The following is an 18523-nucleotide window of genomic DNA, read 5'->3' as shown; positions in this document are numbered from 1 at the left end:
GGATGGGGAGAGGGATGGAGTGAGGATGGGGGTAGGATAGGGATGGGATGGGGATATGATGGGGATGGGAATGGAATGGGGATGGGGTTGGGGATGGGGATGAGATGGGGATGAGGATGAGATGGGAGGGGGACTTTGTGCTGATCACAGTGCTGAGGCCAATGTCCGGTGCAGGTCAGCACTGAGCTGGATTCACAGCACAACGTTGGCATCAACAAACCCTACAGCCCTACGACTGCTACGAGCCCCACATGGTGGAGCTGCCGTCAGCCCTCATTAAACCAATGCAGAGGACACTGTGAGGTGTGGTGTGTGGGGATGAGTTGGGTGCCCCTCGCCCCAGGGCTTTGCGCTCCGCCTGCAGCCCCGTGTCTGGGGGGAGCACCCACGTCTGCCACCCCCACAGCGCTGTCTGGCAGCACCGTCCCCTGGGTGCACCGAGCAAACAGCGCCGGGCTGAGCACACAGCACTGCAATTACCGGTGGGTCACGGCCCGTGCCCCCACCCCGCTGCCGCACCGCACCACGTCAGCCACCCCACGTCACCGCTGATGCACGGGGACAGGGACCGCGTGTCTCTGTGCCCCACGGATCCCAGCTCGGCTTGCGGCCTTCAGCAGCAGAAGGGGATGGAGGGCAGTGATGGCTGCTGGATGGGGATAGGGGCACAATCGGGGCCACTCAGCCTGGATCGGGGGGGCTCGGGGAGGGTCTTACCAATATCCGAAGTTGGGGATGCGGCGCAGATGGAAACGATGTCCCGCATGCGAGTCCACACTACGGCTTTTCTACAGCGTTTTATTACAAAATCGGAGCGGAGCCGTCCCGAGGGGCAGTCCCGCAGCCGCGCACCCATCGGATCGGTCCCGGCGCGGTGCGGTGCCGGCGCGGGGCTCAGCGTCCCACGGCGTCGAGGATGCGGCGGTTGGTGTCGGCGCGGGCGCGCTCGCTCTGTGCGCGGGCGAGCAGCAGGAGGTGCCGCAGAAGATGGAACGTGAGGTCGATGGAAAGCGGCGGGTCGTCCCTCCTCGCCCTCCACGGCTCCGCGGGCAGCGGCGGCCACAGTGTTTCGGACCTCCCCTCCGCCGCGGGGATCCCCGAACCGGGGCCGTCGGGACCGTCGGGGCCGTCGGGGCGGGCGGGGCGGGGGGCGGCGGGGAACGGGCGGCACAGCAGCAGCAGAACGGTGAGCAGCGCCCGCCGCATTTCGGCTCGTCCGCACCTGCGGGGCAGGGGGTCAGCGCGGAGTCCGCACCCGACGGGGCTTCCCCGGGGCCGAGCGTCCCCCGTCCCGCCCCGCCCCGTCCCGCTTCGTCCCGCACCGCCCGTACCGCTGCTCTGAGCTCTGGGCGCCGTGCGCTGCGCGGAGCTCCGTCCGTCCCCGCGGGGCTGAGCCGGAGCCGCGCTCGGGGCTTTATATGGGGCTCGGAGCGGGGCTGACGTCAGCGGCGGGCACGCACCGGGCGGGGGCGGGGGGTGCGGGGCTGGGGGGAGCGGCGGGTCCAAACCGCACCGGGACCGGGAGCGGCCTTTCCGGGACCCTTTCCGGTACCCGTTCACCCCCCGCACCCCGCACCCCGCCCGGCCCCGCACCGCTCGCGCCCGCACCCCGCACCCCTCTCCCGGTGCCGCTCTCCGTGGTGCTGAAAGGGCAGCGCCGGGCGCAGCGCAGTCGGGACGAGGCGGCCGTCGGGGCTGCGTTTCCCGTCGAAGATGGGGTGCCGTATCCCCGCACCGTCGCGACGTCCCCCCTCCAATCCTCCCTCCCCCGGTGCGCACCCCCCCTGGCACCGCGCCGGTCCCGCACGCCGCGGCCAAGCGCTGCAGACGGCCCCGAGGAAGCCGCGGTGGCCAACGGCGTGACTCATAGCGCGAGCGCGGTGCCATGCGGCTCGGGGGTACGGCACCGCGGCACCGCGCCCGGCGAGGATGGGGTAACGGCGGGACGAGGGCTGAATCCCCGTGCCCAAAACGCCACGGGGAGGCAGGGGGCCGAGAACTCATGCGTTACCAGGGGCAGCGGAGCGCTGCATTTATTGGGTGCTCCTGAAGGACCCGACACGAGTCTGGGTGGAGGTACTGTAGTGCACTGTCGCACGTGGGGTGTGAACCAGCAGCAAGGCTGGGGAAGGACGGAGCACCCCACGTGCTAGGCAGGACACGGAGCGTGGACAGAGCGGTCTCACAGCCCCACGGGGTCACTGCTGCCATAGCATCCCTGTGGGGGACCACACGGTGCTCCAGCCCCACACACTCCCTGGCCAAGCCCCCAGAGGTGGTGGGTGGGGGCACCTGGAGCATGGCTCCCCCCCCCTCAAAGCCGGTTTGCTTTCCAGGACAGGTAGCAGTTCCAGACAATGGCAACACACTGCACGACAGCCAACCTGGGAACAGAGAGATGGATGGGTCAGCCATAGCCATGGGGAACAGGATCCATGTGGCCATGGGGCTGTGCTGCTACCTGTGGACCAGAGGGACGAAGTAGAAGTTGGCGATCTGCACCGGCGGCCAAATCTGGGCAGAGGGGAGGAGCGATATGAGGGGTCACAGGCAGCTCTGTGCCACGGGATCGGGGAATCCAACCGAGGATTCCATCCTCAGCACTTACACAGTAGTTGGTGAGCAGCGCATCTACGTAGTCCTGGGGAAGGTAGAGGCCATGAGAGCAGGGAGCAGCCCCACAACCACACCACCCCACACACAGTGCAGCACAGTTGAGAGCAGAAGAGCAGTGCAGGTACAGCTGTGACCCAGCACACAGCAGGCAGGGACTGCAGCCCCCCCAAGCTGGGCATAGGGCAGGTGCCACTTCCCCTACCCGGGGATGTGCCCATGTAGGGCTGAGAGTGGTGACAGCGTGGGAGCGGAAGGCAGCCAGAATCCCTGCATCAGGTCTGGGGCACAGCTCCTGCCACCAGCATTGGTGCAGACCCCCAGGGTCACAGATGTCAGGGACAAGGGGGGAGCACAGCATGCCACCTGTCCCCTTGCCCAGCCTGGCTGTGACTCAGCCAGGATCCAGCCTCATCCCGGCACTGGCCGGCGGCCCAGAACGAGGAGAGCAAGCGCTGGGGTGATGGATGTGCTGTGACGCTCCCTCTACGTGGGGAGAGGCAGATGTGCCCCAAGTAGGGGTGAAGGTGTCCCCAGAGCAGAGCCTGGGGCTCGCAGCCCACCTGGAGCACCCCGTTCCAGTTACAGCCTGCAGAGTGGGGATCTCGCCCACAGCCCTGAGGCACCGTATGCTGCACCCCGACAGATGAGTGAGCACCCTTCGTCCCCTCATGCTGCGTCCCATGGAGGGTGGGCACCCGCTCCCTGGTGAGTCACCCTCCGGTTGCGCTGACTCAGCGCCTGCGCTGGGTTCCAGCAATCGCTGCTAATGGGAACCATCTCGGTAATGGCTCTGAGACGTGGCCAGGAGAGGGGACACGTGGCATACAGTGAGTTGGGGGCACCGCATCCAGCCCATGTGGGACCCCACAGCATGTCCCACTTCCGCACTCGTCACCTCCTGTAAGATGCTGCACCAAGCATCGACCTGGGTCTGGCCCTGCAGTGGCTGCTCTGTGTCCCATAGCCATCAACACCTCACCCCAGCAGTGGGGCAGCAGCAGCAGCTGGCTCTGGGCTGGGGACACAACAGCCACGAGGGCAGGAGGGAGCGGAGAGGTCAGGGGCAAAGCCAGCACCACGAATGTTAGAGCCAAGTGGGCATCCTGGCCTCAACAGCCCAAGCCGCCCTTGGAGAAGGCACGCACCTGCCGGATCTTGGCCCAGTTCTGCTCCACCGACAGCCCGTTCACCACCCCAGTGATGGCAAGGAAGCAGCCAAGGAAACACGGTGCAAAGGCACCCTGCAAGAGAGCAGCAGGACCCTGGCTGAGACCCTGCAGTGCCCGGAGCCCACAGCACACAGCTGCAGGGATGGGGCCTGCAAATCTGGGAGCACCCGCGAGCAGTCGCAGGAAGGAGGCAGCACCGTCCTGCCTCCCCATCCCCACACCATGTGGCACTGACCTGGTCCAGCATCATCTTCTTTACAGCCACGGCTTTCGTGGCCCCTGGGATGAGCCGGTCCAGGATCCTGTACCAGCTGCCCACAACGGGGCCCTGCGAGAGCTGCGTGCTGAGCGCGGTGCCTGGGCCGTGGGGAGCCCACAGAACTGGGCAGCCACCTGCCCACACCACAGCTTGGCACGTGTGCCCCCCACATCAGCACTCACCACAAAGCAGAAGCCGATGGCTGTCATTTTCAGGGTGCGTTGGCTGTGATGCCCGTGCAGCCCGCGCTGCTCCACCAGCTGCTGTGCGATCACATCGCCGGCTCCCATCAGTGCCCCTGAAACCGGCCTGGAGCTCAGGAGGGCAGCGGTCATGGGGTGTGGGTTCTGCCCAAGCACAGCCCCCAGCCTCACGAGTAGCTGATCCCCAGTTGTGCCGTTCCTCGCTCGGTGCCAGGACCGCTCCTGGTTCCTCCTGGCCTCTGGCACAGCTCAGAGCAGTGTTTCCATATCAGTGTGCAGGATTTAGCTGCGTGCCCACGCCCTCGGTGGGGCGCAGCTCAGCAGGTCTTTGGCAGCCCCCTCCTCGTTCTGCCCTCCCGACCTCTTCGACGCAACTCCCTTGGCTCGGCACTCTGTGCCCCAGCCCTTGTGGGTTCCACGCTCACTCCCAGCACTCTGGTTCCCAGGCAGTGCTCCAGCCCTCATGCTTCTGCTCCCTTCTTGAGAACTTGGAGCACCCCCCATATCAGTCCCTCACAGAGCAGACTCCAGCCTAAGGTCACAGCCACAGCACTGTGCACCAGGCATCCCCAGCCTGAATGCATCCACAGGAGGATGCAACCCCCAGCATGACCCACTCTGACAGGCAAGGGCCAGACTGTGCAGCTGAGGTGGCCCAGGAGGGTCTGGTGACAGTGACCCGACTCTAACCCATAACCAAGGATGAGCTCACTGCTGTGTCCCCCCCAGTCCTCCCAGGCCCTGCTTGCTTAGTCTACCGCTCCCGCGCGCTGCAGCCAAGGGCCCTGGAGCGCACTCAAGCCTAAGTAGGGCACAGTGTAGGCAGCCCCTGTGGGCCTCGCTGGCTGCAGGGCTGCTCACTCCAGGCAGAGGTCACCAGGTCACCATTGTGGGCACGTGCTGCTGCTGCCGCCGGACTCAGGCTCTGCTGGCATGCTGGACCCCAGCCCAGGCTGCAGGAGGTAAAGTGCTGCCCCGCAGCTCTCACCACTGCTGGCTGCCCCCAGTGCAAGCAGCTGCCAGGAAATGGCCCCAGTCTGGCCCCGGCTGCAGATCTGTGCTGGGGGAACATCTCAGCTGCACAGCGGGACCGGAGCTCAGGGCTGGAACGTGGGGGGCTGCAGTCCTTCAGGTGTGCCCAGACACAAGGACTGAGCCCCTCCTTGGCCACTGAATCCCATTCAGCACCGAGGGCTGCGCACTCCCACAGTCAGTCCAGGGGCTGCCCCCCACTGCAAAAGAGTCAGCTCCAGTAGTGAGAAGCAACAGTGAGAGGGAGCCCAGAGCAAGTCTCAAACTGCAGTGTGTGCTCAGCGCGAGGGCCCCCCAGCTCTGCCTGGCCCCCCTCCAGGACACAGAGGAACATCGTGGCGGCACAACCCCACAGCGGGTGCCAGGCAGTGAATTCCATCAGAGGAGATAAAAATAACAAAGGGAACAGTGAGGTGGCCTGGCACAGCCCCAGCACCTGGCACCACCCCCAGCAGCGGCTGGCAGCAGAGCCGGTGCCGTCACCCCACGGGGATTGGGGGGGGGGGGATGGGCAGAGGATACTGGAGGCGCTCCCATTCCCCAACCCCCCCTTCCGGGAAGGTGCATTTCAGTCGGCTCAGGGCTACATGCGGGGATCCACCCGAAAAGGGGTAGGGGCCTCTGGACTCGTGGCATCGCCCGTCCCGGACACGGAGGGGTCCCAAAGGAAACGGAACGGACCAAGGAGCGGCCCACGGAGCCCGGGGCGGCCGCCGGGGAAAGTCCTCTGCAGGCCCAGGCGCCGGGGCCGAACAGGCCCAAAGCCCCTACAGCTCCTCCCATCCCCAAGGCCCCACCACTACCAGCACCCCCCGGCCCACGGAGTCGTCGTGCGGTGCAGAGGAGGGCGGGCCGGGCCCTTACCGGCGGTCAGCGCCTGCACGGCCCCGGGCCGCCGCGCCAGGAGCCGCCGCAGCGCCGCCATGCCTCCCGCATGGCCACGTGACACGGCGCAGAATGATGACGCACACCCCAGCGCGGCACAGGAGCTGCTGAATGGAGGCGGCGCCCCGTCGCAGTTTATTGTCGTCAGTAGCGGCCCAGCACGGTGGCCAGCAGCGCCATCCGCACGTACATGCCCTGCTCTGCCTGCCGGAAGTACGCGGCGCGCGGGTCCGAGTCCACCTCCACGCTGCGGATGTGATGTCAGTACGGGGAGTTTTCCCCTCCCTCCCCCCGGGCCCGGATGGGAACCATTTCCTCCCCTTCACAGCCCCTTATTCCCGCCGTTTGCCCGCAGGACCCCAGCTGCATGCGATCCCCTCTCCCCAGGCCCCCACACTCAGACCCCATTTACCCCGTCATCTCACATTTCCCTCCACACGGGGACAAGACCTTTCCCCGTTCCCCCCCAACCCAGCCCTAATGCCCCGCTGCCCCAAGGACCCCACCAGCTGGTTGCACCCCCCTCCAGGATCCCATTCCTCCTCACCTGGACAGCATCCAACCCTTGCCTCCCCTTGTCTCCCCCTGCAAAGCCCCTATCTTCCTTCCTACCACTCCTCCCCCATTCCAGAACTCCATAACCCTACCACAAGACTGCCCCCCTCAATCCCACCTGATCTCGTTGACACGGGGCATGGGGTGCATCACCACCATCTTCTCCTTGGCCCTCGTCATGATGTGTGGCGTGAGGATGAACTGCCCAAAGCACTGCGGGGCCACAGCCCTGAGCAAGGGGGGGGATGACCCTCACAGCCCTCCCCCCAGCCCTCCCCCCAGCCTGCACTCACAGCCTCGTACTCCTCAGCACTCTCGAAGCGCTCCCGCTGGATGCGGGTCATATAGAGCACATCGGTGTCGGGCAGCGCCTCCTCAATGCTCCCAAACTCCTCCTGGGGCAGCACCATCAGTGGGGCCGTGGGCTGGGCACAGCCCCACAGCCCCAGCTCCATTCCTCACCTGCGAGATGCCCTTGGAAGCCACGAAGGCAGCAATGTCAGGCGGCATGCCGAGGCCGCGGGGCGTGACGTAGCGCAGGTGGACACGGTACTGCGTAAGCAGGCGGGCCAGCGAGTGCACTGTGCGCCCGTGCTTCAGGTCACCCACCATGGTGATCTGCGGGGAGAGTCATCAGTACAACCCACGGCACGGCACCCACCAGCCCACGGCACGGCATACAGCATCTCACCGTCATGCCGTTGACAGTCCCCAGCTCCTCACGGATGGTGAAGATGTCCAGCAGCGCCTGCGTCGGGTGCTCGCCCACCCCATCACCAGCGTTAATCACAGGCTTGCGGCAGTGTGTGGCGGCCAGCTGGGCACACAGTGGGCCAAGAGTGAAATCCCCACACGTATCCTGACAGCAGCATGGCATTGCCACGTGGCAGGAAGCAGCCCCCCCGCTCACCTCCACAGCTCCAGGCTGGGGGTGCCGCAGCACCAGGACGTCGGCGTAGCAGCACATGGTCTGCACAGAGTCGGCTAGCGACTCGCCCTTCTGCACTGAGGAGGTGGCCTCGGAGAATGACACCACAGAGCCACCCAGCCGGCACATGGCGGCCGCAAAGGAGCTGCTGGTGCGTGTGCTCGCCTCGTAGAACATCGATGCCATCACTTTGCCCTGCAGGACATGGTGTCAGGCGTAGGGAGGGGTGTGGGGCACGCAGCGTTTGCTCCCTGCTCACCTTTAGGATGTCCAAACTGCGCTCCTTCTGCACCAGCATGCGCAGGGTGTGTGCCACGTTGAACAGATGTGACATCTGTGGGGAAATGTGGCTCAGGGAGGGCACCACCCAGCATGGAGACCCCTGCCCCATGTCCGCCTGGTACCCACCTGCTCCTTGGAGAACTGCCGCACAGAGAGGATGTGCTGCCCGACCAGGGGGTGCAGCAGCGGTGAGGTGGGGAAGTGGGGCACACCTTGGGGGGATGCCTGGCGTGGGAAGGGGCCCGACAGGTGGGGGTGGCTGTCCTGAGTGGCCGTCGCATCTGTGGCACCAGGAGCACACAGTGAACCTACATGGGAAGCACGCAGAGCTCCCAGCCCCCGGTACTCACCTGCCTCTGCCATCCTCCTGCCAGCTTTCTCGCGTGTGTCCTCAGCTGAGCATGAAAGGGGAAGGCAGTGTTAGAGCACAGAGCTCCCGGCACCCTCAGCACCTCAGGCGCGACGCTACAGTGATGCTTGCCCCAAAACGAGCTGGGTCAAGCCCCCACGCTGTGCCCCACATGCACCCCGTGGAACCCAATGGGACGCAGCCCTGATCCTGGGAGGCACAGGGCCCCGAGGTGCCGGGCGGGCTGGGGCTGAGCGGGAGGGGAGCACCGCTGTGCTCCGTCCCAAGGTCTCAGCCCCTCACAAAGGGGGGCCCGGGGCTGGCCCGGCACCTGGGGGGGGCTGCACTCATCGGCTGCGCTTATAGTGCCATAACGCGGGGCTGAGTGAGTCCCCCCCAACATTACCGGTGCCTCGGGCGCCCGGGCGGTGCGCAGCTCCCAGCCTCTGGAACGCTGAACGGGACACAAGGGCAGGGTCAGCGCGGCACCCGGCCCCGACACGGCTCCCACACGGCCACATGCACGCTGTCCCCCTGCGCCGTGCTGTGCCCCCCTCACCTGGCAGACCAGGGTCAGAGGCGCGGTGGATGCGGGGCGGGAGGTGGAAGCGGCCCTCGGGCACGGGGCCGGCGCGGCGCGGGCTGGAGGCTCGGCTGCGCAGCGTCTCACCCACCGCTGCGTGCCGGGGCCGCTCAGGGGTCTGCAGAGAGGGGATAAGCTGGAGCAGGGCACAGGTTGTGCCCCCCTGGCACCCTGCACCCCATTACCTTCACAATCTCCTTGGTGGGGGGCACGAGCGGTGCCAGCACAGCTCCCATGGGCCACTTCCTCACATCCTGCCCGTAGCCGGGGGGCACCAGGACCTGTAGCCACAGACAGAGGGCGATCAGGGCTCAGAGACCCCTAGCTGAGGGGAGTTGGTGCTCGGGGACCACTGCATGTAGGGGAGCAGCACAGGGAGTGGCATTTGGTTCCCACCTGCCCATCAATGTAGGCGACCTCCCCGCGCAGAACCACCCTGCGCACTGTCCCCTTCACATTCCTGCCTTCAAAAGGTGTCCATTGTGCCTTGGAGAATGCAGTGCGCTCAGGGATGACCCACTCTTGCTCCAAGTCCACCTGCAGGGAGAGTGGTCAGAGTCTGGGGCCGGCTGTGGGGTGAGCAGTGGAACAGTGACCCACCTCCACATAGGTGTCCTCCTGCGCCGGCAGCCCAAAGATCTTGCGGGGGTTCTCGTAGAGGCGCAGGATGATATCCTCCACCGTCAGCCGTCCCTCAGAGACAGCAGTCAGCAGCAAAGGCAGCATGGTCTCCAGCCCAGGGAAGCCAGGGGGTGGCTTGGGGCCCTGCTTCTCCTCCAGTGTGTGGGGAGCTGCAGGGTGGAGAATGTTACCATAGTGCTTGGCCCCGCTCATCTCTGCCCTGTGCCCACGAGCGCACACCGTGGTCAGTGGCAAAGCAGTCGATGGTGTCCATGTTCTCCCAGAGGGCCTCCAGGTCCTGGGAGGTGCCCAGTGCTGGGCGTACAGCACCACAGCCCTCCCCAAGGCGCCCCAGGTCATCTTGGCACAGGAAGAGGTGGTGTGGGGCCACCTCGCACGTCACCGGGATCCCCTTCTGCTTGGCTGCCTTGATGAGGAGGATCTGGAGGGGACACGGTGAGGGGCAGACCCCCAACTTGCCTCACCATGGGAGGGGGTCCCAGCCCTCTGCTCACCTCCTCCCTGCGTGCCACGTGGCAGATGTGCACGGGGCGCTGGTGCAGCTGTGCCACCATCAGGACAGCAGCCACCGTCTGCCCCTCCGCATGGGCCACGATGGGCAAATGCCGTGGCCACTGCTGGAAGTGCTGTGGGGACACGAAACGATGGGTGCTGGAGCCAACACCGAGCCCCTCTGCAATTCCTCCCCCCCCCCCCCGCAGCAGCTCACCTCCATCCACAGCGACACATCATCCATACGCAGGCTGGTGAAGGTGTCGTTGAGGTACAGCTTCAGCCCTGCTGCTGCTGCAGCCAGCGCACCCAGTGAGCCCGCGTTCTCCGCCGATGCACCCAGGAACAGGGCGAAGTCACAGCGCGCCCCGGCCTCAGCCAGCTGCGGGGATGAGAGGCAGTGGGCTCAGCAGGGCAGAGGCTGACCTGCAGGCTTCATGGGAAGGGGACATGGACACGCCAGCTCCCCACTCACCTTCTGCGCCAGGGCGAAGGAGGTGGCGTCGGTGATGGCGGGGCTGGTGTTGGGCATGGCACACACCATGGTGATGCCCCCGGCCAGGGCAGCTGCAGTGCCCGAGGAGAAGTCCTCCTTGTGTGTGGCACCTGGCTCACGCAGGTGCACATGGACATCGATCAGCCCTGGGAACAGCGAGCATCAGTGTGGGAGCACTGGGGAAGCAGGTAGGGCATGGGGATACGGTGGACACGGAGAGGAGGCAGCACAGTGGAACATCTCTGATCCCATGGCTGCTCCGTGGGGCACAACCCCAGCCTCACGTCAACCCCAGCCCTCAAACCTGGCAGGCGGATCAGTTTCTGGGATGTCATGCAGTCCACGTGCATTTTGAGCGGCGGGGCAGCTCCAATCTGGCCCAGTGCCTGCAGGCACAAGCATCATCAGGCTGGGCACATCCACCATGGGCGAACGAGGCAGGGCCAGGAGGATGCCTGCCCAGACCCCACAACATCACCCAGTGGAGCTCTCCACGCCGTGCCCATCCCACCTCTACGAAGAGTTTGGTGCATTTGATGTCAATGATGAGTGGCACGGAGTAGTCAACAGCCAGGCGCCGCGTACGGTAACCCTTGGTGACAAAGGAGGAGAGCCGGCGACCCCCAGAGTTACGCATGGAGAGGTTGATGACCATCTCAAAGTGGTTCTCTGCCAGGTAGTCCAGGATGCTGCGCTGTGTCTCACGGGCACCTGCTTCAGTGTTGTCGGCCTCCTCAAAGTGCCAATCCACTGCCATCACCTGTGGCAATGCCATTGTTAACACTCCTGCCGGCACCACTGAGCTCCCCACCAAACCCTGAGCTCCCACCTTGATGCCATGCTCAGTATAGAAGTCAGCAGTGCCAAGGCTAGCATACAGATTGTAGCCAAGGCTCTCCAGGGTCCGCACAGTGGGCAGCAGCTCGCTCTTGTTCTGCAACAGCACCGCAGGGGTCAAAGTGTATTTGGGGTACCCGACCCACCGCCGGCACCCCACACACCTTGTAGCTGCCGATGGTAAGCAGGATGTTCTTCTTGGGGATCTTGAAACCGGTGCTGAGCATGGCCTTGAGGTACGCCTCGCAGCGGTTCTCTCCGAAGCACGCCACCTCACCCGTGCTCGTCATCTCCACACCCAGCACCACGTCAGCACCCGCCAGGCGTGAGAAGGAGAACTGCGGCACCTGCGGGCACAGAGGATCAGCGGCCACCCAACACAGCCCCCACCCCACTGCTGGCTCCAGCTCACCTTGACACCGACGATGCCCGTGCCTGTCATCAGCCCTACGGGCTGCACATCCTCACCCATGATCACCTGGCTGGCCAGGGCCACCAGGTCCACTCCCAGCGTCTTGGAGACGAAAGGGAAGGAGCGTGACACACGCACGTTGCACTCAATCACCTTCAGCTGGTCATCCTACAGAGAGGGGATGGTGTGAGGCACGTCCTGAAGCTGCAGGGTGCTCAGTGCCTCCCAGCATGGCTCTGCCCTCCTCAGTACCTTGGCGATAAGCTGCAGGTTGAAGGGCCCGGTGACCTGCAGCTCCTGCCCAATAGCATGCACGATGGCCTTGATGCGCTCCAGCGTCTTGGGCGTGATGTCTTGTGGGGGGGTCACCAGCGTGGCATCGCCCGAGTGCACTCCAGCATTCTCTACGTGCTCAGAGATGGCAATGGCCACCACCACGCCATCACAGGCCACTGCATCCACGTCGATCTCCTGTGAGCAGGCACACTGTCACAGCTCCATCCTGCCACAGCTCTGGCGCAGCGCAGGAATGACATCCAACCTTGGCCTCCTGAATGAACTTGGAGATGACAACAGGCTGCTCCTTGGACACGGCCACGGCGTTGCTAAGGAACTTCTCCAGGTCACTGTCTGAGTAGGCAACGTTCATGGCAGCGCCGCTCAGCACGTAGGAGGGTCGCACCACGCAGGGGTAGCCCACCGTGCAGCAGAAGTGCTTGGCCGACTGTGGGGAGACACACAGCTCAGTGGGTGGTGTTGGGGGGCACAGCCCTGGGGCAGCCTTGCACCCACCTCCATGTCAGAGAGCTCCTTCCAGAGCGGCTGGCTGATGCCAATGGTGTCCAGCAGGCGCGAGAACTTGAAGCGATTCTCGGCTGAGTCAATGGCCTCAGGGGAGGTGCCCAGGATGCGGCACTGCTGCCGGTGCAGCGCCATGGCGATGTTGTTGGGCAGCTGGCCACCCATTGACAGGATGACACCCTCAGGATTCTCCAGTTCGTAGATGTCCATCACCACCTGTGGCATGGGGCCAGCTGGGAGGGGGCCACGCAGCCCCCATCCCTTTGGGGCAGCTTCCGAGGCTTCCTGCCCTGCGGCACGCAGCCCTCACCCGCTCACCTCAAAGGAGATCTCGTCAAAGTAGAGGCGGTCACACATGTCATAGTCAGTGCTCACAGTTTCAGGGTTGTAATTCACCATAATGGTCTTGAAGCCCATCTGTAGGGCAGAGCAGTGAGGTGAGGCCAGGGACACCCCCAGCCCCATTCCTCCCCACTTCCCTGCGTCCCACCAACCCCAGCCCACCTTGCGCAGCTCCTGGATGCAGCCGACAGCGCACCAGTCGAACTCGACGGAGCTGCCGATGCGGTAAACGCCAGAGCCGATGACCATAACGTGGGGCTGGCGGAAAGGCAGGTCATGTTCGGCACCGTTGTAGGTCAGGTAGAGGTAGTTGGTCTGCGCCGGCCATTCGGCTGCCACCGTGTCGATCTGCTTCACCACCGGCAGGATGCCCAGGTCACGCCGCATCTTCCGCACGGCCAGCTCGGTGCTGCAAGGAGGAGGGTGAGCGCCGGCCGTGGGGCAGCAGCAGCAGCAGCAGCAGCAGGGTGGGGACCGCTCCTCCCCTCACCTGAGCACAGCCAGGGCCACCTGCTTGTCAGAGAAGCCGAGCTGCTTGGCGCGGCGCAGAACAGCAGGCGGCATGGTGCTCTGCTCGCCGCGGAACGCCTCCAGCCGCGCCGCGTGGTCAGTGATGTTCTTCATCTTGTGCAGGAACCAGCGGTCGATCTTGGTCAGTTCATAGAGGCGCTCGATGGAATACCCAGCGCGCAGCGCGGCCGCCAGCACAAAGATGCGCTTGTCTGTCGGAGTCTCCAGCTCCTGGGGGGCCGAGGGGTGAGCGGCGCACAGCCTCTCACGTCTGATCCGCGCGCCATACTGAGCCCCAGCACTCACCACGTCTGACGCCGGCTTCACCGTGTGGTCAAAGCCCACGCAGTTCTCATCCACCATCCGCAGCGCCTTCTGGAAGGCCTCCTCGAAGTTCCTGCCGATGGCCATCACCTCCCCTGTGGGAGGCCGTGAGTGGACGGAGCCCCACAGGCTGCCCTTTGCCACGCCACTCTGCCCCGCTGCGCTCACCCACGCTCTTCATGGAGCTGCCGATCTTGGTGCTGACACGCAGGAACTTGCTGAGGTCCCAGCGCGGGATCTTCACCACGCAGTAGTCCAGGCTGGGCTCGAAGTTGGCGGTGGTGGAGTTGGTGACAGAGTTCCTGCACAGCGTGTGGGACAGCGTTGGCACACGGAACCCACAACACAGCTAAGGTGTGCCCCGTGCCCCCACAGCAACATTATTACCTGAGGACAGGCAGCGGGATGCCCAGCGCCAGCTTGGCTGCAACATAGGCCAGCGGGTAGCCTGTGGCCTTGCTGGCCAGTGCTGAGCTGCGGGAGAGCCGTGCGTTCACCTCAATGATGTAGTACTGCAAGAAGCAATGCGCCATGAGCACAGATAGGGCCCCGCCACCACCACCACAGGAGGGCACACGGGGGGCACGCTGCGTCCACCTGCTCGGACTCAGGGTTCAGGGCGAACTGGATGTTGCACTCGCCCACGATGCCCAGGTGCTGCACCACCTTGATGGCGGTGTGGCGCAGCATGAAGTACTCGGTGTCATTGAGAGTCTGGCTGGGTGCCACCACGATGGACTCGCCCGTGTGGATGCCCAGCGGGTCCAGGTTCTCCATGTTGCACACCTGGGGCAGGGATGCATTGGCTGTCCATTACCTGTGCTTCCCATTCCACCATACGCCACGATGGCCTCACTGGGGGTCCCCACCTTCTCCCTGCCCCAGACAGCACCAGAGCTCCCTGCACCACCACGACCTGAGCGCGGCACCGTGCGCATAGAGGGCACAGTAGGGTCTTGGTGCCAGCATATAGCAGTTGTGCTGGCACAAGAAAAGGGTCTTGGGGAACCCTGCTACCCCTCAGCACCGCTGCTGTACCGTGACGCAGTTGTTGTAGGCGTCGCGCACCACCTCGTACTCAATCTCCTTCCAGCCCTTCAGCGACTTGTCCACCAGCACCTGGGAGGTGTGGGTGAAGGCCTGGCTCACCAGGGCTGCCAGCTCCTCCCGGCTGGAGGCGAAGCCGGAGCCCAGGCCTCCCAGGGCATACGCTGAGCGCACCAGCACCGGGTACCCCAACCGCTCAGCCGCCGCTTGTGCCTGCAGAGAGCACAGAGTGAGCATGGGATGGCACCCCCTGGGGACAACCCCCATCCTGCCCCACACCATGCTGCAGCCCCAGACCTGCTCCAGGGAAGCAGCGGCCTCGCTGGGCGCCACATGCTCGCCGATTTCCTCCATCTTCTCCACGAAGACCTTGCGGTCCTCCGTCATCTCAATGGAAGCGACAGGGGTGCCCAGCACACGCACGCGGTACCGCTGCAGCACGCCGCCCTTGGTCAGCTCCACGCCACAGTTGAGGGCTGTCTGCCCACCGAAGGTCAGCAGCACGCCATCGGGGCGCTCGTTGCGGATCACCTACGGGATGGGGGACGGGGCAGTGAGCTGCAGACCCACAGTGGCCCCCGCCATCCCCACAGCACTCACCTGGGTGACATACTCAGGGGTGATGGGCAGGAAGTACACCTTGTCTGCCAGCCCTTTGGAGGTCTGCACCGTGGCGATGTTGGGGTTGATGAGCACCGTTTGAATGTTCTCCTCTTTAAGCGCTTTGATGGCCTGGAGATCAGGGGGACAGTGATATCAGCTCCACGTGGAGGTCCCTGTTTGCCTTGGAGGTCCCTGTGCGCTCTGAGGGATGCTCACCTGTGACCCTGAGTAGTCAAATTCGCCTGCCTGCCCGATGGAGAGTCCACCGGAGCCCAGGATCAGCACCTTGCGGGGTCGTGCTGCCTCCTGCCCTGCTGCCGGCACCTCGTTGTACACCAGGAGATCCCGCAGGCGCTGTCGCACTGCAGAGATGGGATGGGATGGGACAGGGATGCTGTGGTCCTGTGCACAGCCCCACAGCCTCGCACAGCACCCAGCACAGTGGCTGCAGACACAGCAGAGTGCCCCAGCGCCAAATGCAGTCCTACAGTCACTCATGCACCCTAGCCCTGAGCACCAACTGCAGCCCAAAGCCCCATCAACCACAGCTCTGAGCAATCACTAATCCTGGCCCTAAGCATCTCCACCTGCCCCAGGACCTTGAGTACAGAATCCCACACACAGCCCAGCCCCAAGCCCTGACCTCAGGCCCAGCACCCCGCACACAGCCGTCCCCAACTCTGGGAGGCTCATATCTCCCCCAGCCCCATGCCCACCTGTTTTGTCGTTGTCTCCTCTCTGCAGGTCCCGCGCCGCCTCCACAAAGACATCAAAAAGCCCCTCCAGGTCTGTTGGGCCAGCACGGTGCTCGGGGTGGAACTGCACACTGCAGGGGCACCAAGTGAGACACAAACCCACATCCCCAGCCCCACGCCAGGGCGACCCTGCACCTACCTGAAGAAGGGTTTGTGCTCGTGCACCAGCCCCTCGTTGGAGCCATCGTTGGCATTGGTGAAGAGTGGTGCCCAGCCAGGAGGCAGGCTGCCTGCCTCCACCGCAAAGCCGTGGTTCTGCGCCGTGATGAAGCAGCGCTGCGTGTCCTCGTGCACACACGGCTGGTTGTGCCCACGGTTCCCATACCTGGGGTGCAGGGAGATAGGCACAGAATGTCACTCATCCAACTGAACATCAGGACCCCCCCAGAGGTGGAACCCCACTCACTTCATCTTGTAGGTGCGAGCGCCCAAGGCCAGGGCCAGCAGCTGGTGGCCCAAGCACACCCCAAAGATGGGCTTGGGGTGGTCAGCCGTCAGCACGGCACGCAGGTTGGCCACTGTCTGCTGGCACAGCCGTGGGTCCCCGGGGCCATTGCTGAGGAAGAGCCCATCGAAGTCTGCACACAGACAGCAATGTTAGGCTGGGGATCCCATAGGTCTCCCCGTTTTAGGGAGTCACAGCGGGGACTGCAGCCCCACAGCTCCCAAATGGGATCACACAGGGGTCACTGACCCCATTGCTCACAGCACATCATGATGCCCCATATCAGGTTACAGCGAGCATCCCCACATCACACCTCCCTTATAAACCCTAAGGCCCCCCGCATCGATTCTACCCCACATTCACCCTCCAACCCCAGAGCCCCCTACCAGCAGGGTCCAGCGGATGGTCCCATGGCACCACGGTGACGGCAGCCCCCCGCTCACAGAGGCACCGCACTTGGTTGTGCTTCAGGCCACAGTCCACAGCGGTGATGCGCAGGGATCCAGCGGGGTTAAAGACACGTGGCTCCTACAGAGAAGGTGAGTGGGAATCCGGCCCATCGCCACCCCACAGCCTGAGCCCAGCTGCCTCGTACCTTCAGGGACACCTCCTGCACCAGGTGCCGCTCATTTGGGTCCTGGAAGAGGATGCTCTCCTCCGGGGCTTCATCCGGCAGCAGCTTCCCCAGCAGTGTGCCCTTCTCGCGGATCTTCTTGGTGAGGGCACGGGTGTCCACGCCTATGGGTGCAAACTGATGTGGAGCCACACGGTCCCACAGCAACTTCACCCCCCACACACACTGGGCACAACTTCACAGATCCCAGTGCAAGTTGAGCTCTGCTCCAAACTCGCTACCTCCAGGTGTCCCCAGCCCTGCCCACCCCCAGCACTGACCCCACAGCCCTGACCCCCAGCCCCACCTTCCAGCCCAGGGACGTTGTGCTCCTTGAGCCATTGGTCAAGGGATTGGGCAGCGCTCCAGTGGCTGGGGGTCTCCGAGCATTCGCCCACTACCAGGGCAGCCACGTGGATCTTGGTGGACTCGAACCACTGCAGGGAGATAAGAGTGGCCAAAAGCCTAGGAATTCGCCCCGGAGCCACGGGGCAGGGCTGGGGGAGCCTCCAGGCGGGGACCCCCACAGCACAAGTGCGGCACCGCCGCGCCACACCGGGTGTCCCCCAGCCTCCCCCATCCCCACACCGACCCCAGGCGCCGAAGGAAGCCCGGACAAACCCACGGCCCCGGCGGCCCCGCCCCCATCCGCGGCCCCACGGCGGGGCGCTCCCATCCGGGAGCCGCGCGGGGGGCGGGGAAGGAGGACTCTGCCCCGGGGGTCGGGGGGCCCGGCGCTCACCGTGCCGAGCCCGAAGGGTCCCGGCCGCTCCCGGGGCACGCCGTAGTTGCCCATCAGCGGGTAGGTGAGCACCAGGATCTGCGCGGCGTACGAGGGATCGGTGAGCGCCTCGGGATAACCCACGACTCCCGTCTGGAACACTGCGGGGAGAAAAACGCGGAGCGGGGGATCCGCGCGCGTCCCCGCGCATCCCGCACCCTTCCCGCATCCGGTCCCGCCGCACTCACCCACTTCCCCGCTGACGGCCGTGCCGGTAGCCCCGAAGGCGCGGCCGCGCAGCACGGAGCCATCCTGCAGCACCAGGCGGCCCATGGCGGTGCCACGTGCGGGGAAGTGCGGGAGGCGGCAGCGGAGGAGCGCGGGGAGTGCGGGAGGGGCGGGGCGGGGTACCGAGAGAGGGAGATGCGCGGGGGGCGGGGCCAGAAACGATGGGGGCGGGGCATCGAGAGAGACGGACCAATCAGCGCGCGGCTGGGCGGGAAAAGAGCGCAGAAAAAAATTGAGCAGCGCGGGACAGGACAGGGAGTGAATGGAGCCGGGGGGACAGCGCTGCTGTTGTGTAGGTAAAGGTAAGAAACAACTTAACCTGCTGTTACACCGA

General features: G+C 65.0%; 4 protein-coding genes across 6 annotated transcripts in view; 1 reads left to right on the top strand and 3 right to left on the bottom strand.

Annotated features, from left to right (window-relative positions):
• The window catches only part of TRIM54 (tripartite motif containing 54), a 2945-nt gene extending 2651 nt beyond the window's left edge, over positions 1 to 294 (top strand). The window contains exon 10 of the mRNA XM_042891154.1: positions 175 to 294. Within this exon, the coding sequence (XP_042747088.1) occupies positions 175 to 185 (11 nt within the window). The 3' untranslated portion in view covers positions 186 to 294. The remainder of the gene's footprint in view (positions 1 to 174) is intronic.
• Positions 295 to 894: 600 nt separating this feature from the next.
• UCN (urocortin) lies at positions 895 to 1206 on the bottom strand. Its single transcript, XM_042891158.1, has one exon. The coding sequence runs from the start codon at positions 1204 to 1206 to the stop codon at positions 895 to 897; it is 312 nt and encodes a 103-aa protein (XP_042747092.1).
• An 801-nt stretch (positions 1207 to 2007) lies between these two features.
• Positions 2008 to 6204, bottom strand: MPV17 (mitochondrial inner membrane protein MPV17). Its single transcript, XM_042891150.1, has 7 exons — positions 6144 to 6204; positions 4227 to 4342; positions 4021 to 4113; positions 3762 to 3857; positions 2609 to 2641; positions 2462 to 2514; positions 2008 to 2384 (listed from the first exon to the last, which is right to left on the bottom strand). Exons 1-7 carry the CDS (start codon positions 6202 to 6204, stop codon positions 2315 to 2317), a joined length of 522 nt encoding a protein of 173 aa, XP_042747084.1. The 3' UTR covers positions 2008 to 2314.
• A 63-nt stretch (positions 6205 to 6267) lies between these two features.
• CAD (carbamoyl-phosphate synthetase 2, aspartate transcarbamylase, and dihydroorotase) lies at positions 6268 to 18234 on the bottom strand. 3 transcript variants are annotated; one of them, XM_042891155.1, is made up of 45 exons: positions 18150 to 18234; positions 17923 to 18062; positions 17488 to 17617; positions 17163 to 17305; positions 16954 to 17095; positions 16529 to 16700; positions 16262 to 16447; positions 16084 to 16193; positions 15584 to 15729; positions 15365 to 15496; positions 15062 to 15295; positions 14756 to 14977; positions 14315 to 14503; positions 14105 to 14229; positions 13886 to 14019; positions 13700 to 13812; positions 13374 to 13624; positions 13046 to 13292; positions 12860 to 12958; positions 12533 to 12757; positions 12282 to 12464; positions 11993 to 12211; positions 11741 to 11908; positions 11493 to 11675; positions 11321 to 11425; positions 11003 to 11251; positions 10796 to 10877; positions 10471 to 10637; positions 10213 to 10377; positions 9998 to 10129; positions 9723 to 9924; positions 9462 to 9652; positions 9258 to 9398; positions 9047 to 9142; positions 8838 to 8979; positions 8685 to 8732; positions 8280 to 8324; positions 8056 to 8210; positions 7907 to 7981; positions 7630 to 7842; positions 7411 to 7536; positions 7182 to 7337; positions 7013 to 7114; positions 6838 to 6932; positions 6268 to 6411 (listed from the first exon to the last, which is right to left on the bottom strand). In XM_042891155.1, the coding sequence occupies exons 1-45, from the start codon at positions 18232 to 18234 to the stop codon at positions 6309 to 6311; spliced, it is 6768 nt and encodes a 2255-aa protein (XP_042747089.1). In that variant the 3' UTR covers positions 6268 to 6308. The 3 variants fall into 3 exon arrangements, with proteins under 3 accessions (XP_042747089.1, XP_042747090.1, XP_042747091.1); XM_042891156.1 differs by lacking the exon at positions 8685 to 8732; XM_042891157.1 differs by lacking the exons at positions 6268 to 6411; positions 6838 to 6932; positions 7013 to 7114; ... (12 more) ...; positions 9998 to 10129; positions 10213 to 10377 and having other exon boundaries at positions 10604 to 10667.
• Positions 18235 to 18523: the final 289 nt, after the last annotated feature.

This window comes from Lagopus leucura, unplaced genomic scaffold, assembly GCF_019238085.1.
Source record: "Lagopus leucura isolate 7727_CA_CO unplaced genomic scaffold, USGS_WTPT01 109-29_obj-0_obj, whole genome shotgun sequence".
NCBI classification, from domain to species: Eukaryota; Metazoa; Chordata; class Aves; order Galliformes; family Phasianidae; genus Lagopus; species Lagopus leucura.
This window is presented reverse-complemented; position numbering and strand designations above follow the sequence as displayed.

What these genes read in the sequence shown, in the direction of transcription:
- UCN (XM_042891158.1), bottom strand. Translation starts at nt 1,206, where the DNA reads ATGCGGCGGGCGCTGCTCACCGTTCTGCTGCTGCTGTGCCGCCCGTTC.
- MPV17 (XM_042891150.1), bottom strand. Translation starts at nt 6,204, where the DNA reads ATGGCGGCGCTGCGGCGGCTCCTGGCGCGGCGGCCCGGGGCCGTGCAG. An exon ending in AGAAGATGATGCTGGACCAG is followed by an intron (nt 3,858 to 4,020) that starts GTCAGTGCCACA and finishes GCTCTCTTGCAG; the next exon opens with GGTGCCTTTGCACCGTGTTT. An exon ending in ACTGGGCCAAGATCCGGCAG is followed by an intron (nt 2,642 to 3,761) that starts GTGCGTGCCTTC and finishes TACCTTCCCCAG; the next exon opens with GACTACGTAGATGCGCTGCT.
- CAD (XM_042891155.1), bottom strand. Translation starts at nt 18,234, where the DNA reads ATGGGCCGCCTGGTGCTGCAGGATGGCTCCGTGCTGCGCGGCCGCGCC. An exon ending in AGGAGACAACGACAAAACAG is followed by an intron (nt 15,730 to 16,083) that starts GTGGGCATGGGG and finishes CCATCTCTGCAG; the next exon opens with TGCGACAGCGCCTGCGGGAT. An exon ending in CCACCAAGGAGATTGTGAAG is followed by an intron (nt 8,980 to 9,046) that starts GTAATGGGGTGC and finishes CCCTCTCTGCAG; the next exon opens with ACCCCTGAGCGGCCCCGGCA.